At 51.2% G+C, this 18,854-nt stretch overlaps 1 protein-coding gene across 1 annotated transcript in view; it reads left to right on the top strand.

The window, feature by feature from the left end:
• MYO15A (myosin XVA) overlaps positions 1-7,841 on the top strand; it is an 84,220-nt gene extending 76,379 nt beyond the window's left edge. Inside the window, exons 62-66 of the mRNA XM_077828730.1 lie at positions 941-1,074; positions 3,236-3,369; positions 4,313-4,446; positions 5,262-5,402; positions 7,740-7,841. Of these exons, the coding sequence (XP_077684856.1) occupies positions 941-1,074; positions 3,236-3,369; positions 4,313-4,446; positions 5,262-5,402; positions 7,740-7,841 (645 nt within the window). The remainder of the gene's footprint in view (positions 1-940; positions 1,075-3,235; positions 3,370-4,312; positions 4,447-5,261; positions 5,403-7,739) is intronic.
• Positions 7,842-18,854: the final 11,013 nt, after the last annotated feature.

The raw sequence follows: 18,854 nt of genomic DNA, 5'->3' as shown, positions 1-18,854 counted from the left end.
GTACTTTGTATTTATTTGTTGATTCTGGCATTTTCTAACTTGTATGCTTGACTTGGCAACCTTAGCAATGTTCTTTGAATGTCATTTGGTGGGTGCAATTTACTCGGTTTATTGACCAGCAAACTGAAAAAAACCCAGCAATTCCCTCATGTGGCATGATATTGCCACCTGTGTGGATCATCAACAGGGTCGGAACCTTTAGATCCATCGCCCAGACCTCTGCCACGTGCGTTAATGGAGTTACTGGAGTACGGCAGTAGTAGGTTGTCATCTTCTGTGTGGACCAGCACTAGAGGGTGTTGGGACTCTTAGCCAGAGGGTTTCATGGATATTTGCTGACAGTGGAGGAATAGTGAGACTCAGGAATCTCGGGTTCCATTCCAGCCTCTGGAGGGGAGTGTGATCTAGTGGGCGCAGCCTCTCTGTCTATTTCCCTCAAGCTAGACTCCTGCTGCCCCTTTCCCTCCAACATACCCATGTTCTTCTCCTTGCCCCACTCTGTCCCACTCCCAGTCTCCTTGCCCAGCCAGTCCAGAATTCCCCTAGTTCCTCCGCAGATCTCAGGTGCCCCCCCTCTGCCCTGGGCATCCCTCCCTGACTCTTCAAAGTTTCCCCCCCAAAGAGTGGGTACGCGCATGTACAGTCTAAGACCGCGATTCAGGAAAGCATCTCTGTTCAGGAAGGTACTCAAGCCCGCACGCTTCTCTTTGAAGTCCGTGTGAAGTTACGTGCTTTGCCTCAATCTGCATCGTGTGTTGTTATGCCATGGCCCTCTCCACGGTATCTGACTGCCTGTATGTGTGTGAACGCAGTCGCACACAGTACGTGCATTTCCTGAGCACATCCCATGCAGCCCAGCAGCTCCCAGATCAGCTCCCGTTTACTCCTGATGAGAAAGTGTGACAAAGCCACGCCTGGCATGCTCTGTATCTTCTTTCAGGTCCTGCCCGATTATCTCAAGGGGCTCTTCAACATCCTACCTCCCCTGCAACCCAGCAAACAGCAGTGCCAGCAGATCTCCAAACTGGCAGCCCTCCAGCACCGGGCCAAGGACAGAATGTACCTGCCCACCGTGTAGGTACCCTGGGCCTGGTGGCGCTTGGGTGCTACCCTGCTTACCACGGCTTATGTCCCATCATGTTGTGTTTGCGCCTTAGTGAGAAGGGAGCCCCGGCTAGTTGCCGGAGCAGAGCAGCCAGAACTCCTGGGTTCTGTTCCACACTTCGCTGCTTACTTGTTGTGTGACCTTGGGCGAGTCACTTAGCTTCTCTCTGCCTAATGTTCCTTAGCTCTAAAACATATGTGTGATACGTACTGCCACCTCCCAGAGCTGCTTGGCTCCATTGTTTGCAGAGTGCCCCCAGGTCCTCGGAGGGCATGTGGCGAGCTATAGACAGACGAGGTGTCATCAGCATCAGTATGACCTGACAGGCCACCCCAGAGTCTGTCTTCACTGCAGTCGGCCCAGTGTCTTCCCTGGGTTTTGCTCCTAACCCATCTCCCATCCACACACACACAACCTCTCGGCCGAGTCTAGTGGCGCTTTCAACCCAGGCTAGCCAGCCTCACTGGGCCTCTGGGTTAGAGTCCAGGTTCCGCTTCCACGCAGGCTGCTAATGCACCCACTCTGCAGCGAGGACACTGGCTGAAGAGTGCGGATAGTCCTCCAGGACTTTCCCACAATTCCCCCGCATGCCCAGAAGGACAGACAAGTTCTCCCACAATTCACTGGGAAAGAATTATAGAGTGGCTCGGCTGACTGCAGCGCCAAGAACAATGGGGCATCCCCCCAGCAGAACCGGGGAGACACATGGGGGGAGCAGAGCACCAGCATGGAACACAGGAACTCGGGTTGGACTTTGCAGTGGGGCTGCTCGTACCAGGGCAGCGCTAAACCCGGGTGCTCCGACCCTGGTGCCGATCACCTGGGCTGACTGCGCAAGACATCCCCCCCAGAGCTATGCTTGCACAGAGAAATGATTGCATGGAATGAGAAGATTCAAAATTCCGGTCTCAAACCAGAGCACTAACTATTCCTGTCGTGGTGAATTAAATCCCGCATGTACTTCTGGGGCTGGGGAATTCCTGGAATTTGAGTCACTACAAAAAATCTCCTGGAAGGTGAAGCTTTTAGAGAAGTGCAGAGAGCCTGCAGAATTGCTGCCCCGGGGCGGGGGCGGCCCAAGGGGAGAGGAGAGGTGGGAGACTTTCTCCCACTTACATAAGACTTAAATGAGAAGAAAGATGAACTCACATAGGAATTTCAGTTCCAGACCAAATGCCAAGGACTGAGGGGCTCTTGGCCTACGGCTGCTTTATGAACTTGGGTTTCCTGGTAGCAGTGACCTTGTGGCTCAACTCCAAAGTCCTCCAGTCTTATTAAACTGTGGCCCTTCCCCTGAAATCTGATCTATGTGGGTATGCCCTTGCAGAGCCGCACTGACATCAGTGAGATTCCCAACAGGTGCCAGGTTCAGCTTGCAGGATCTGGGCCTAGGTTTGCAATGTATTCAGACTGAACTCTGTCTATATGTGCTTGTCTCTGGGTGTCAAGCGTAGGACCCTGCATGGAGGTGCAGAGATGTTCTGCTGACTCTCCCTGGTAACCAGACCAGGTGAGTCTCATTAGTGCCACTAAGGAGCAGAGCTGCTGTGCTGCAAGAGACAGCTAGTGGGAAGGGCAGGAGTCCTGCAGGGGGAAACACTCATCAGCCTGCTCAAGAAGGAGGCCCCAGTCCCTGAAGAACTTTTGCATGTGATTTAACTGGGTTCAAAAAACTAAGCATGTGCCTGAGTCTTTGCAGAATGGGGACCTATGCTTGTAAGCACACTGCTGCTGTACGGTTTTGTTATTAATGGAGGCAGAGCCCCAGGATGGGCGGGGTGGGACCGAGGCTGGACAATACCCATGGTGAGTGTGCTGCATTAGGAGTGGGGTGGGGAGTCCCCCCACTGTCACTGCATGAGAACGATTCAGGGATGAGGGACTCCCCACCTCAGCAAGACACCATGGGACCTGCAGGTCAGGAGCCCCCCCTCAGGGCTGAGCCCTGGCTGCTATTACCCAAGGAGGGGTCTTTGTTCTTCTCCACACCCTGGTTCTCTGCTGCCCTGGAGCTGGGTGATGGGTGGGCAGCGCTCTCCCGCAGCGGGTTTTCTGTCCTCCGACATGGACAGGCCCTGAGTATTTACCTGGGGCTGGCTGTGACCTTTCCCTGGGTCTCTCCCCACGCAGCCGGGAGGTGCAGAGTTACGTCCCGCCCCAGTTCTGCCGAGCGCTGAAGGCTCAGTCGTGGCTCAACGTGGTGCTGCAGCATCTGCCGCAGGTCCAGGCCCTGAGCGCCCACCAGGCCAGAGCTCAGTTCCTAGGTAAGCCCCCCCTTCCCCTCTCCCCGCCCCAGCAGGGACCGGAGACAGGCAACGTGGCCAGGCGCGTGAGTGAGCTGCTGCTGGGAGTCAGCCGAGCCTGGGATTTGGGGAGCTTTTTTGGATCAGAGGGGAACATGGTCAAAGATGGGGCAGGAGCAGAAGCAGCTGAGTCCTGCTCTGGTGTTGAGGGGCACAGCAGCAGAGATGAGCCCCTCTCCCCCCCCAGCCCATGCCATGGCTGGGCCTTTGCAGCAACAGCTGTGGGGGGGTCTCAGCAGTGCCCCCCAGGCACTTGCCATGCCCTCGGTGCTGCCTCGGGCATCCCGGCTTCTGTTCATTCATCAGTGATGCACAATGTTGCTGCCCAAACCGATTCCCGAGCCTGTAGCAGAGGGTGGGGAGGAAGCAGGAGAGGCTCTTGCTCCGGAAGAGACCGTGTGTGGGTGCTGGGTACCTGGCATGTTGAGGGAGGGGCGAGTTAGAGCCGCCCTGCCGTGCCCCCCCACATGCCCTCAGCCAGATCTCCAGCAGGCTCAAAGAGCTCAGTTAACCCCACTCCCACCCTCCACGGTTAGGCCCTGGCCTCTACCAGCGTAAACCTTCACGAAGAGCCTCGTGTGGGACAACCTGCCCCTCCACTGGGGGCACGTGGGAGTCCAGAGAGGGCGGGGCTGTTTAGAAGGGGGTGTGGCCAAATGCAATGATCGATCGTCTCGCTCCCTTAGCAGCTTCCACCAGCAGGGCTGCAGGACCGAATGCTGCCTCTCCCTGCAGGGCATGGGCAGTACTACTGCCTGCCCCGAGGGGGAGGATCTCCCTGCCCTGGAGGGGACCCCCTTGTGGCTATGTCCCAGCTGATCATCATGGTTAGGCCCCAGGGTCGGGTTCCTGGCTGCGCCCTGGGCAGGTCCCTGGCTTTGCTGACTGCATGTCATCTCCGCAGGACTGCTGAGCGCCTTCCCCATGTTTGGCTCTTCCTTCTTCTACATCCAGAGCTGCAGTAACAACGCCATCGTCTCGCCGTGCATCCTGGCCGTCAACCAGAACGGCCTCAACTTCCTCAACAAGGACACCCACGTAGGTGTAGGGGGCAGCAGGCCAGGAGGTGCTTGCTTCTCACGTGCAGGGTGCAGTTGCAGCATGTCGGCAAGGCTCGTTGGCTGCCGGGGGACGTCTGCCCTGGGAGGGCTGGATCCGAGAGTGGAACTCATTGGGACTGGCATCATGTGGGTTGGGAGTGGGGCCGAGTGCTCTAATACATCACAGAGAGTCCCCCCTCCCCCCGGCTCAGCTGTGTGCCTCCTAATACGGCAGTGGCCCGTGTGTTAGACACCAGAGCCTTCACGCTGTCGTGCACTGGATTCAGGTGATAGCTTAATTCTGCTGTTGCTGTGACCCTGGCTGTTGGACCGGGCTAGAGGGCTAACCCCAGTGGCCCGGAGGGGGAGGATGGCCTGTACATAGAGTGCCCACCCCATTCTCGATCTGCCTCTCAGTGCAAAGCTGTTGCCTCATGATCCACGGCAATTTTTCCAAAGACTAATGGGGATGAATTATTCAGGGGGCCCAAGGCAGGGATACCTATTATTGCCTCATTGTTTCCTTGTGCACCCCCGTCCCTCTGTCTGTATCCATCTGTTGTTTCCTGTCCTGTGCTTAGATTGGAAGCTCTTTGGGGCAGGGCTGTCCCGTTTTTCTGGGTTTGTACAGTGCCTAGCACAGAGGAGTCCTGGTCCGTGACTCAGGCTCCTAGGCACGATTGCAGTGCGAATGATAAAGGACAGTAGCCGGGAAGGAAGGGATGAACTGGTAGGAAGGAGCTCATAGTCTGTACACTGTGGCTGGGTCCCTGGTGGGGCGTGCGTGTGAAGGAGCTGTGCATCCATCCCCAGGAGCTGATTGTGAAGTTCTCGCTGAAGGAGATTCAGTCCACGAGGACCCAGCGGCCCACAGCCGGCTCCAGCTACCCCTATGTGGAGATCATGCTGGGAGACTTGATGTCACAGAGGATGACACAGCTGCAGCTGGAGCAGGTATGGAGTGCAGCTGAGCAGCTTGCCTTTCCCCCTCTTTAAACCCCTCGGCCCTGTCTTGATTCAAGGCCCGGGGCAGGGTAATGCCAGGATGTGCTTAGGGGATGGGAGGGCCACAGCAAAGGCTCCTATGGTGTTATCGCCTCACCTGAATTCACATGGCCATTTAGGCTCTTAAACTTAGACTGTAATGTGACTCCTGATGGTTGGCTCCCCGGGGATTTGTGGGTTGAATGGCATTGACCTTCATTGCCGAGGCCCCGCTCCCCAGCCATGGGGCGGCGGGATGCAGCCCAGCCTTCCTGGTTCCCCTCTGCAGGGGGCAGGATGCCAGAAGCCCACCCCACCCCACCGCACAAAGCACCGGTGAAGGGTTTCTGTGGGCACTGGGAGCAAGGAGTGAAGGGTGTGGAGCTAGCTTGCCGCCTCCCCACAAATGAGATGAACTCCAGAGAGCAACATGAGCCCTCTATATTGCACTTGTGAGACACTGAGCCCCTGTATTACAACATAGTAAAGACAGCAGTGTCCCTGGCCAGCGGGTTGGCGGACCACAGAACCCCACCAGGGTGAGGTTCAGGGAGGGGAACGCAGGCAGGGCACCTGTGTCTCATCAGGACAATCCCCCCGCAGAGGACACGCCACTTGACTCATCCTCTCTCCAGCCCCTTAATTCTCTCCTTGTCGCTTCTCTTCCTACTGTCTCCTTCTGGCTTTCCTCCTGGCTTCTTCACCCGGATCTCTGAAGCTAAACCTTCAGATGGTAGGTAGCTGCTGCTCCCAGAAAGAATGCTCGTGGGTTGTATTTGGAGAGGGTACAGAAATACAGCAAAGCCAGCACCATCCCCAGCCTGTCTCTTCCGGGATCAATGCACAAAAATGCTCCTGTACCACATACTCCACACCAGCAAACTAAGAGACACATCTTCAGATAAGTTAGGTGTGCAGCAGCACACACAGTGAGTGTGCGTTTGTGCTAAGCAGGCTGGTCTCTGCGCTTGCGGTTACCCACTTTTCACATGCAGTCCTGGTAACTCCGCACACAAACTAAGCACATCATTGCAAGCAGATTTCCTCATGACAGGGTTTGCTTTCTCCCTGCCTAACTTGGTTGAACAACCAGCGCATGGAGGCAGCTGCTTAAATACAAGGGAATCCTAGTGAGTAAAATCTCGGGGTGCATCTCTGCTGCAGTCAGAGGTGTGATTGCGGCCTGCGTGTTAACTTCCATCAAAGCCAGCTTGAGTAACAACAGCAGTGAAGCTGTGACGACACATACTTCAGCATGAGCTACTTGCTCAAGTCTCGACCCATAGCCTTGGGCAGGGTTGTGCCCCCCAGGCTGCAGTCCAGGCTGCCACGGCTTCGCTGCTGGTGTTACTCAAGCTAGCTAGATTAAAGCTATCCCAGGTACGTCTACCCGCACTGCAGTCAGACCCCCTGACTGCAATCTAGATGCATCCTCAGAGTCTAAACCCAATGAAATCCTGGCTCTGCCAGATGTCCAGCTGGCCCAGCAGCGTCCAAAGTCTAATGCACCATTGCATTTGCCTTTTAACTAAAACATGAGGACCAAGTAGATCATACAGGTTTTTATTGCTGGTGGACTCCTGCAAGGAGCAATTTCTATGCATCTCTCTAGGATGTGGAGGGGAAGGTGGCCTCATGGTTTAAAGCCCAGGACTGGGAGGCAAGAGAACAGGGGCTCGTTATTACACCTTTCCGATGGTCTAGCTACCAGTGTTCAGAGCTGCTCGATGTCCCTTCTTGGACCAGGGGCGTTACACTAACTGCGTGTAGTTCTGTAGCTCAGGGGCACTGCCAGATATGGGGGACGTGGGAGAAGCAGAAGATGCTCTGGTGCTGCCTATTGTGCTGGGTAAAAGGCACCTCCAGTGCTGCCCCTTGTACAAGGCCAGCGGCGTGAGGGCGTTTCACAGAGAGTCCAGGCAAGTGCCAATGGGAGGCCACAGTGGAACAGTAACTAGAGGGAAGGACCAGCAGGAGCCCTGTGAGTACAATGGGCTCACACAGCGTTGTGCCCCTGCAGGCAGGCACCATTTTCATTCCAATGCAACAAAACAGTGGGTCCAAGGCAGCAGAGCCCCCTTGCTTTCCTTGGCCCAGGGCGCAGGTACTCAGGAGGTATCTGCCAAGGGATTGGCATTCGGCTTTCACCATTGCAAGACCGGACGCTACACAACAAAATGGCCCCAGCAAATTTCAGCACAGGGGTGCAATTCATTCTAAGTCAGGCTAGGGGGCGCTAATGCTGGGGGGGGCGGTAACCAGAGTTAAAATGCTGTAACGCTCCCTTGTGCTTCCTTCCCTCTTTAGGGCCTAGAGTTGTGTCGCGTGATCGCCACCCACATGGAAAGTCTGTTGAACGCTCGCGAGAAGAGACTCACCCTCCCTCCCAGTGAGATTACACTGCTCTGATCAGGCATGTTACACACACACACGCTCGCACGCTCCCTCCCTAACCGCCACTTGAGTGAAAGCCAGCATGGAGATAAACAAATATCTCCGTGTCCTGGGAGACGCAACGTAGACTAAATATAGAGACTAAATATAGAGACTGATGGGACAGATTCCCAGTTGGTTCGAGTCAGCGTAGCCCCAGTGGCCTGGGGCTGATGTACATCTGCTGAGGTGCTGGGACGGGGGACTTACAGACCGTATGTGAGGTCTGAGGAGTTAAGAGCGTGGGGAATGCAGTCTGGCCAGTTAACAGGTGAACACAGATGCCTTAATTTCTATTTAATAACTGCCCTCCTGGACATAGGTCATGACCTTTTTCCAGAATCAGGTGTATTTAATCCATTCCTTTAGTAGCAACATTGATTGTCCTTGAGCAGGACACGTCCAGTTTTGCACATCTGCCTGTACCGAGGACCTGGCAATCTAACAGTTTGCATGCTGCATACACCGGATGGTTTTTATTTGTGTTCGCTCCCGGTGTTTTGGTCTTGTTTGTCCTGTGATTTAATTCTCATTTTTTATAAGTGTCACTGGCGCCTGCATTTGTACACTGGTCCGTAGCGCTAGCCCTGTAAATGGCTTCCCGTTTTTGTAACGTTTTGCACTCAGCATTGCTTTGAGATTTTATTTTTGTTTCTCATTTGTGCAAAATTAAAAATTCCTTTTAAGTCCAAAGCCGCCTGTTGTCTGGGTGTGCTGGTTTGTGCTGGGGAACAAAGTTGTTTCTCTTTCCTCAACCCAGGATTTGTGTAGAGCAGGGGTTCTCAAACTTCATTGCACCGCGACCCCCTTCTGACAACAAGAATTACTACAGGATCCCAGGAGGGGGGACCGAAGCCTGACTAGACTAATATTTACAATTGTGTTCATAAATTGGCTGTCAGTTAACGCAAGCTAAAAGAGGCCCCAAACTCTAGTCTAGATGGATCCCCCCAGAACAGTAGAGCACTCGATGGTCATATTTGCTCTCAGGTTCTGGTGAAATTCGAGGATCACTATAGCTTCTCTGCTGCTAGCAACAGAGGCGGTGCTAGCCTAGACCAGCCACAAGTGCTTTACCACCATGGCAACTCGGCCTTGAGAAACTGCAGTTTGTACACTGCAATTCGCTGAATCCAGTCAGGCCTTTCATCTGAATCACCGCAGTTCTTTACATGACAGCTGGTCATGTGGTTAAGGCACAGGACCAGGAATCCGGGTTATGTTCGTGGCCCTGCCAGACTTTCCACATGACTTCGGACATGTCCCTTAAGGATTACTCTGGCATTTAAAGCCACATCCAAGCTGCAGCGATATAGCGAGCGTTTGCTAGCTGAGCCCCTGCCCTAATGTAAACACAGAACTGAGACGAGCCTGGGTTGGTGACGCGGCAGATTGTCTGGAAGGGACTCAAAAGTCAAAGGCTGCCACAAACTCGTCGGAACCAGCATTAGCCAAAACGTTAACAGCAACTCCCAAGAACCGAATCAGATAGCTTTGCATAGCATGACCTCTATGTTCACCACAGACAGGCCTAACTGTATTACTTGAGCAGCCAGGTGCCCAGGGAGTTCTGAAATTCCCACTAGGAGCCTAGCTGCCTCTTTAGGCACCTAAAACCTGGCCCCAGGAGCTCATAAACCAGTGAGTTCCTTTGATGCCAATGCAGAGGCTCTGGTTTCACATGATACTGTTGGCATGGAGTAGGCTGGGGCTGGGGTAGGTTTGCTTTGCAACGTTATACAGCTAGAGGCTGGGTGTGACAAGTGGAGTGGAATTCCCCCAATGATGAGAGAGATGGAGAGTCTGAGCTGGGCCACTGGCTCAGACCCAGCTTGAAAGCAAACCTGTATAGCACAGTCTTTGCAGCCTGGAAGGCAGGATGGTCTAGTGGGACAGGTGCTGGCATGTGACTCAGAAAAGCAAGGTTCAGTTCCTCATTTACCAAACTTCCTGTGTGATCTTGGGCAAGTCACTTAATCGGTCAGAGGGATAAAGCACTTCTGTGCCTGACAACGGTGTTGTGAGGAATTAGTGACCGGGAGGTGCTCAGGCACTACCGAGACAAGGGCCATCCAAGTACTCAGGTAGAGAGATTAGCTCTCTTCTCCATCGCCCTTAAAGGACCTGCCCAGCCTTGCTCCCACTGAAGTCCAGGACAAAGCTCTTATCGGTCTCAGCTGCAGGATTGGTCCCAAAATGTACTTTATGTCTGGTATAAAATTTGGGACCAAAATTGGAAGGGATGGGGAGTTACCAGAACTCAGGACACCGGCAAGTCACTGCGGGCGCCTCTCCCAGGCTGGCTGGACTGTGCGGCCTCTTTAAAGGAGAGAAGGATTGTTGTGGTGCTGGTTCGCCCCGCCGCTGATAATCTCAACAAGTGGGTCTGTTTGTTGGCAGCTGCAGAGCGGAGCTAGTTTTGGACTCAACTTCTGTTGTGACTCACTGGCAGGAGAGGGGTTGGATCCCCCACAGTCTCTTCTCCTGCCTTTAATCAGTTAACCACTGAAATGAAATATTTTTAATCATTTAAATGTTTAACTTTTTAAACGGTATTTACATCCCTATTGCTTATGGTGAATCCTCGGCTCACAAAACACACCTCAGGACAAGTTCTGAAGCCATCTGCCTGGTACGGGTCTTCCAATCTCTTCCTAGGTCTCTGAAGTTACTTTCTTAGCCTGCTCAACCCTTACCATTGTCACTTTCATTCCCATTAGATATGGACAGTGAGGAGAGGATCTTAACCAGCCTTCTTCAGGGTAGACGGAGAAGCAAAATACTAGAGAAGGGTACAATAAAGTCACCCAAGACAGGTTCTATCAGATGCTCAGCTGATGCTATACTTCACCCTTGCAGGCTGAGGAGAAGCAATCCATGACTTCTTGTAGCCCCTAAGAGCCAGTGCGCACTCCATCCTATTTCTCCTGTCCGTGTTCTAGTCCATCATCTCTGCAGTAGTCACCGAGGCTGATTAATTGCTGCCTTCTCCTAAACATCACCACTTGTCCTTCTCATTAATCACTTACTATTCAAGTAACAGCCTTGCGTACTGTATGCCCAATCCGAAAGGAGAGGAACCAAACTGCGACATCATCCACCCCTAGTGTAACTTTACATGGTTGTGTGGGAAGCTAGGACAAGAATGTGATCAAGTTCCTAGCCCTAATTCAGCCATTGCTCGTTTCCTATATATGATCCGTGCCTCAGGATGGGTTCATTTAGAAGCAGGAAATGAATCTATTGACAGGTAATATTGTTTTGTCTTGTTTCCCAACTCGATTCCAGAGCATGGCTGTGCACAATGAACAATAGCGTATCATCTGGGTCTGGAGTCTATAGCTTTTATGGGAAGCCCAGCCTTCTATAAAATGTTCTATTTTAAGTGGGTTTTATCTCAGTAGGTTTCAAAGTAGCTTTTCTCCATCAAGAAAAAGATCCCAAAGGTTTGACTTACAGCACAGTTCCAAAATAGAACTGTTACTATAAGTTGTCTTGTTTGCGAGAATCAGGGCATCAATTGTAAGTTTATCCAGTTTATTTTTAATTTTGTTGACGGCAGCATGTTGAGTGACTGGTTGTTGGGAACGCCTACCTCCTCTCCCCCGAGACATCGGCTGTTTTTATAGAATTTTGGTGTCCAACTTTCTGGTCCCATCATGTCATCTCAAGGCCATCTCAAAGCAGGTCTTGTGTGTGCCGAACTTTGGTTTTTTGGAGAGGAGTCACAGACACCAGTCCCTGCAGTATGCAAAACTCCAAATATTTTTGTAATTGCCGGCCTTAAGTGGGCCTCTCCCCAAAACTGACGCTCACTATGGATGACCTAATTCAAACCTGATAGGCCCAAGTTGGCCTTGCACCTGATTTGTGCAAAGGTCTTGGAGGGAAGCGTTGCAAGGCAGAGTAAACGAAGTTCGCAAACCATAAGGCTAAGATGCCTTGCCTTTCAGGTCAACAAGCCATCAGAGGGAAGAGTGACCTTCCAAAATCTCCAAGAGCAGCCACCTTTGGGAGAGGAAGTAAGGACATCAAGGTCTAGCCCACTCCTTTCACCAGTCTGCCCCTGCATCTGAAGGCCCGTTGGCAACAAGTGATGTGCCAGCAGCATATCACTGTCTGGTTCCTTCACTGCAGCCCCAGCTCCTACCCTAAGCGTTCAAGAGACTGCAAGAGCTCCTAAAGCCCTGATACCTCAAGTATCTAGTTTCTCTTTTTTCTGGTTTTGTCTGTTGTTTTTAATTAGCTGGCTGACGTCCTAGCTATTCAGCCTTTTTATTGTTAGGGTGTGCAAGTGAACGCATGGCTGTGTGTGTGTGTGAACCCCCAGAAAGTCCACATGGGACAGGTATCTGAAAGAAAAGTTCTCCAGGGTTAAACAGTTCTAAATATTGTCTCATAAAATTACTCACTGAAGTGTGATTGTCACCTGTAATTTCTAGAAAATAATGGTTGTCAAACCGTGGTATCTCAAGAGTGTTTTGTTAAAGTCTGTGTTATAGGAGGGCAGAAGGAAAGGGTTAGTCACCAGGCAAGCATGGAAATATAAGAGGAAGTTTTATAATTGGCCCTGAGGCTCAGCCTTTAGATAATAATTTGGTTTCCATATTTAAGATATTTAGCCAGCTCCAGGTTACAGACTGGATGACTTTTGTAAAATCCTTTAATTGTATAACCAAACAGGCAGCTACCTTAGAATCCTCTTTACAATTTGAAGGTTGATTTTTTTTTTAATTAATTTGACCATTTAACTAATTTGATGATTTAACTTCAATCCAACATTGAGACTAATCTGTCAACTTGACCTTGATTTGATATCGATTCGATAGCTGTGTTGCTTGAGTCCATAGTTTAATATTATTAACACAAGCTTAGCTTTGCGGCTATGTTTTCTTGATTTAATTTTTAAGTTTTGGAGTAAACATTTGTAAAAAGATGAGTCACATTTCTTTCAATGAGCAGCGTGGATCCAGAACTTCTAAAGACCTGGGAAGAGACCAGCTGGTCAACCGGAAAGTCACAGAGACCTAAAAGCTTGACCTCCTCCCCCTAATTGGTTCTCTCAGTCTGGGGCAAGTCTTCAGATCAGCTCTGGAGCCTGACAGGCGCAGCCAGGGCAGGAGAGTTCTTCCCTGCCAAGAGGTAGGTGTGTGAATCATTTTCAGTCTAATCTTTATGGAGATGACAGCTCCGAGATGCTAATCCCTCCCCTCAACCCTTGCAGGGCAGCAGCAGCAGCAGCTTGTTCTTCCTCAGCAGAGACATGTTCCTTTCTTTTCCACTTATTTTCCTCCATTCTGCCCCATCTGACTCATGTGGTGGGTGGTTCAACTTGTTTTCCACTGGCCACTCCCACATCAACCCAAAGACCGAAGCAGTGCGTTCTGGATGCTGCAACCAAACCGAGCGTAATTCCTGTCCCAAGCCAGGATTGGCTGGCAACGCACGGACTTTGGCTAGCCACTGTCATGGTATGCAGGGCTATTTTCATCAACTTGGGTTGTTTTCTGGAGCCACATGACATGAGGGTCTCTGCCTGTATAGCAAGACTCAACACTCTTGCCTGGCCTGCCAAATCACTGCTGTTACACGGCACATACAAAGGATAAGCTTCATCGTTCTGGGCTATTACCAAAAGGGAAACGAGGAACCAACCGGGAAGAGCGGGTATCTGGCAGTCTGCAGCACTCCTCTGGCAGGAGATGGAGTATTTGTTCCCTCGCCCTTGTCTGCAGCAGAGTTGATTTCTGCTGTTAGTACTGACCAGCGCTCGTTTGCATGGGCTGCCTCCGGCGGGAGAGTCTATTCCACTGAGCAGGCTGTGGGACGGCTCTGCAGTGGGGAAAGGCTATCAGCTAGCACCGCAAAACGGTACAACGACCCTCATTGCCACCACAGCCAGCTCTGCCTTTCCCACTCACAGCTTAGTACGCAGCTCGTTCTCCAGCCGGCACTTCCAGACGCGAGGCACACGGGGGCCAGCGTAAAGAAGGCCGGTGTTGCACAGCCTCTTCTGACAAAGGTGGGCTTCTGCCACTGGAGAGGTAAAATAGTCCCTCCACATATCATGCTTTTGCCATGGGAGGCGTAGAGCTATCTCGGTATTACTTGTTAAACTCGGACAGTTTGCCTGGGCTTGTGTGAGGCCATGCCTGGAAAGCGAACGGTCTGAAAGACAACCAGGAGTAGGCAGGGGCACTGGGCAGTGCAGTGGGAGGGGTAACCAGCATGTCTTGCTGTAGGGACTGAAATAGCAGCATTTGGACAGAAGGGGGAACTGTAGTGAGATGGCCCAGTTTGTCATTCACAGCAGCCAAGCGCTGGGCAGCCGTTCTCACGTGCACACAAACTCGCCGGCAGGTGGGCATTAATTATAGGTGCCGACTCCGTGGGTGCTCCAGGAAACAAATTAGTGGATGCTTGGCAGTCAGCTCCCCCTCTAGCACCTCCCATCTGCCGGCGGCCCCACCAATCAACTCCTGCCCCTCCCTCCCAGCACCTCCTGCCCGCCACGATCAGCTGTTCCACGGCGTGCAGGAGGCGCTAGGGGGGAGGGGAGCAGCAGGGACGGGAAGTGCTCAGGGGAGGGGGCGGAACTGGGTGGGAAAAGGTGGGGCAGGAAGAGGCAGGGTGGGAGTGGGGGAAGAGGGCAGGGGGGAGGGCCTGGGATTGTGTGGAGGGGTTGAGCACCCCTGGGGCCCGGAGGAAGCTGGTGCCTGTCGTATTAATGTCCCCATTTCACAGAGTGAAACACAGGATGGTCCACACGCAGCAGAGCTGGGATTAAAACCCAGGCAGCTACACGGTGGAGACAGGGCAAAGCAAAATAAGAAGAAAGCCAAGAACGCCCATGGAAGATGAGATCAGAGGACTGGAAAAGGGCAAATATAGTGCCAATCTATAAAAAGGGGAATAAAGAAAACCTGGGGAACTACAGACCAGTCAGTTTAACTTCCGTACCCAGAAAGATAATGGAGCAAATAATTAAGCAATCAATTTGCAAACACCTAGAAGATTATAGGGTGATAAGTAACAGCCAGCATGCACCATTCTGGCACATGCCATCCTTTGGGCCTTTGCCAGCTTGAGTGCAATGGTACCCACTCCAGAAGAACAGGATGTGTGTATGGGGGGATGTCAACCTCCAGGGACGATGCGGTGGACTATGGTCTGTGCCAGGCTCCTGGGGATAGGCACAGAAAGTGAGCTGGGCACTGACTAGCAAAAGAGATGCAATTGGGTGAAACCAAAAGGAACCCCTGCTGGAGATAACCCTTCCCACTGCTCCTCTTTGTACATGGTGGAGATGCAGCAGGACCATCTTACATCCACGCTGAATTTGGGCCTGCCTTTGAAAAGCACTTTGAAGACAGGAAATGCACTTGGCACTGATGGTCGCTTCCCATAAAAGGTCTTTGAACCCCAACACTGAGCAGGAAGCTCCACAGCACAACAAACTATCTGCCGTGTTGGACTGTCAGCTGATCTGCCCCTCCCAACCGCGCATGCCTCAGTATCCAAATGCTACAGCCTGATTTACACAGGTCATTTACCTACACCGCCCACCGTGTACTGAACGAGCCGCTGGAGGGGTAACCCAGGCCGATGTTCATCTCTCACCACCACGCTGGTGGAAGGCCTAACTCGACCGTGTCGGGGGGAGGTCTCTCCACAATGCGGGCCTCAATGGCACGACAGCAGCACAAACCTGCCAGAGCATATTAAGGAGCCAGTTACACTGTGTTAATTGAACTGGCAGGCAAGCGAGAAAGAAAGAAGTTTTACAAGGGTCACAGCAGGCCTGCTGCAGAACCTGCAATCAGGGGGTTAGCAGGTCACTTATTTCTGGTGCTCCAAGCTTTAAAGATAATGATTCCCAAAGGGCGGTAAGAGACTAGGGCAGAGGCTAAATTAAATTCTGGGCTTTCCATCTGACCTGTTTTTCCTCTCACGTTCTCGCTCTTTTATATATATTACAAATACTGTTTGTATGTGAAGATTTCCAATGTGCGTGAAGAATCCCACTGCACACCGCACGCTCAGCGCTTTGAGAGAGATAAAGCGCTATATACGTGCTAAGTGGCTAGAACCTGGCACCGGGAGCCCTGAGACTTGTATACTGGTCCCAGTTTGGCCATGCAACGGCTGTGTCCCCAGGGGTGATTCCCTATCCCGCTCTGTGCCTCAGTTTCCCCACTGTCCAGTGAGGATAACAATACCCACTTCGCAAACTGCTTTGAGATCTTTGGATGACAAGTGCTATAGAAGTGTCAAGTATTATTAAATATTTGTGCCAGGATATTCAAGGGAGAGGCACAGGAGAAATTATAGTCTGAGAAATGAAATAACTCTACGTACATCTGGTTCAGAGCATTACTTAGCCTAAAGGAGAAGGAGATATCATGAGGTGATACAGTTAGTGAACCTTATTCCCCATGCTCTTCCTAGCTCACAAAAACCTCTTCCTCTATTTCCCTTTCGTCTCTCCCCTTCTGGTTTACAGTGATAGTGATGTCATGATTGTGCCTGGTAATAATAACCTACTTTGCTATCTCTCCATGCACTGCAGTATTAGGAAGCCATTTAATTGTCCAGTGCCCTACTAATCCCCACCCACCAGCCCCTCAAACCTGCAGACTTCTAAGAAACACGATTGCTGCAATGCGAGGTTGTCCAGAAGCTTAACAATTCTGAATGCTTCCAAGTAGGCCACAGACAGAATTAGCTGTCCAATGTTGCTGGGGTTTGCACACACACAGCCTCTGACTGTAGCCAGATTAACACTATGAGTCCCAGAAGAGACAATGTGACAAGCTCAGTATGTCATCTAGGACAGCGATCCCCCCTTTGGTACGAGTCAGTCTGAAATGGAGCAACAGTCAGAGGTCAGAAATCTTGCTGAAAAAAATTCCCATGAAAGCCAGTCCCTCTGAGAAAAGGAAAACCAAGAAACATCAGTTCTCTTTGCCCAGCATTTCCTTGGAGGGTGAGTTAAAAGAGTTAGAGCCTCTTGAAAGGAAATGTGGCTGCAAAGAGTCCTTGGAATGAAACGAAGTGGAGCACAGGTGACATGGGTCTCCTCAACTGCAGACAAATCCCTTAGGGATCTAAAGATTTGCACACTTGGGCTTAAGACACCTAGAAGATCATCTAAAGCTCTGGGATGAGAGCCACGATTGACAACGCTACTTCTCTGGCACACTGAACTTTCTACTGTACGGATATAGCTCATCTGTGGCAAGAGACCGAGCTCTCTTCGGGGCTGACCCAAAACGGTGGAATGAACTCCCTCAGGAACCAAGAACCGTCCCACACCTCTGCACCTTCTGCTCCAAGTGCAAGGGGCACTTCCTTGGCCTGCCTTCACACGAAGCTGTATGTACAGTTAAAAACCAAACGCAACCCTACCACACCAAAATACTCCACTGCACACACAACTCTCCCCCAGGGCGACGATGGAAGAAGTCACAGGCGACAGATGTCAGTCATGTCACTTAATGCTCTACTGGAAGGCACTCAGATGCCACAGTGATGAAGACGGGATAAGAACCTGCACAGAATAGGGAAATGCCACAACCATTGCCCCGCTGGTGCCAGTCACTTGAAAGAGGTCCATATGCTGCCCACTGGCTCCCTTGGGCAAGTTAGTGCAGCACAGGCCCCAGGCTGAACTATGAGACCCACCAATATGTAAGTTATCATCACAGGTTAAACTGGGGGGGAGGAGCAGTGATACTTTACCAAACTCCACTGAGTTGAGACCCCATTCACAGCAGATTGTGCTTGTTTTCATAATATGATCACCCCCGTCCTTTCTTTGATCAGCAGAGAGATAATTAACACCATTGACATTAAATGATCAGCATTGGATAGTCCACTTAAAACACTCCATTGGGCTGAATGGGACAGTTCACAGCTCTCAGAGCCATTGTTTCTGCAAACTGAGGCATGGATCAGCGCATCGGTTATGGTTGGTTCACATTTTGAACTAAAGGTTTTCTTCTAAATCCTAAGGGCTGGAAATATGCTTCTTTTAAAATGAAAGCTGAGTTTCTGGAGCACAAGATGGTAACTTGACTGCAGTGGTGGTACACTGTATCCTCACATATCACCCTATGTGGGCCCTGATTATGATTAATTTCTGAGCACTGTAGAAACTAGACACAGACCAGGAAAGTGCTGTTCTGATCCAGGTTAGGTTAAGGCAAAGGTCTGGGGTTTGCGTTCAAGGCTGAATCAAGAGGATGGGTCTGATTTGCTAACAAAATCCCACAAGCTGCGTTGCTCTCCGTATCCTCCAGCTGTCCTGGAAATAACCCTCTCTCTTGCTCTGATTTCTGAAATCAGAGGATGTCATCATGACAAATCCTCAAGGGAAGATGAGCTTCTTGAGGCTTAATCCAGGTAAAACTGATGTGATGATGGGGGGCTTGCAAGGATGATAATTTGCACCCTTGGTTGCATGTGTGTCTGCCATCTTGGGCTGCAATCTCATTGTATTAGCCACAGAGCTGCTCTAGGAATATCAAATATCAGGAGTAGCCAAAAGACATTCCAAACCCACAGAGAGATGAAAGGTTTATTCATCATCATGGGACATCTGTCCATAACTACAACCTATCTATCTGAGCTACTTATATGGCCCTCATCACAGTATTATCTGAGCACCTCCTAATCTTTAGTGTATTTATCCTCATAGTCTCTCTGTGAGGTAGGGCAGTGCTGTAATCCCCATTTTACAGACAGGGAATTGAAGCTCAGAGAGACTAAGTCACTTGCCAAAATCAGCCTGGAAATCAGTGGTGAAACAGGGCATTGAAACCAGGTGCCCCAAGTTAGCCCGCTAACCACTAGACCATCCTTCCTCTCTGAACCTTGCTTTCCAAACCATTATTTTACCTCTGAACCTCAACAGCTTGTGGAAAAATGGCCAATACATGTTCTCACAACAGTTTTTTCTTCAGTGGCCTGGTCACGGTCAGCCTCTAA

This window comes from Eretmochelys imbricata, chromosome 10 (genome assembly GCF_965152235.1).
Source record: "Eretmochelys imbricata isolate rEreImb1 chromosome 10, rEreImb1.hap1, whole genome shotgun sequence".
In the NCBI taxonomy this organism is placed as follows: domain Eukaryota; kingdom Metazoa; phylum Chordata; order Testudines; family Cheloniidae; genus Eretmochelys; species Eretmochelys imbricata.
Note: the sequence above shows the minus strand (reverse complement) of the source record. Positions and strands in the feature narration are given on the sequence as shown.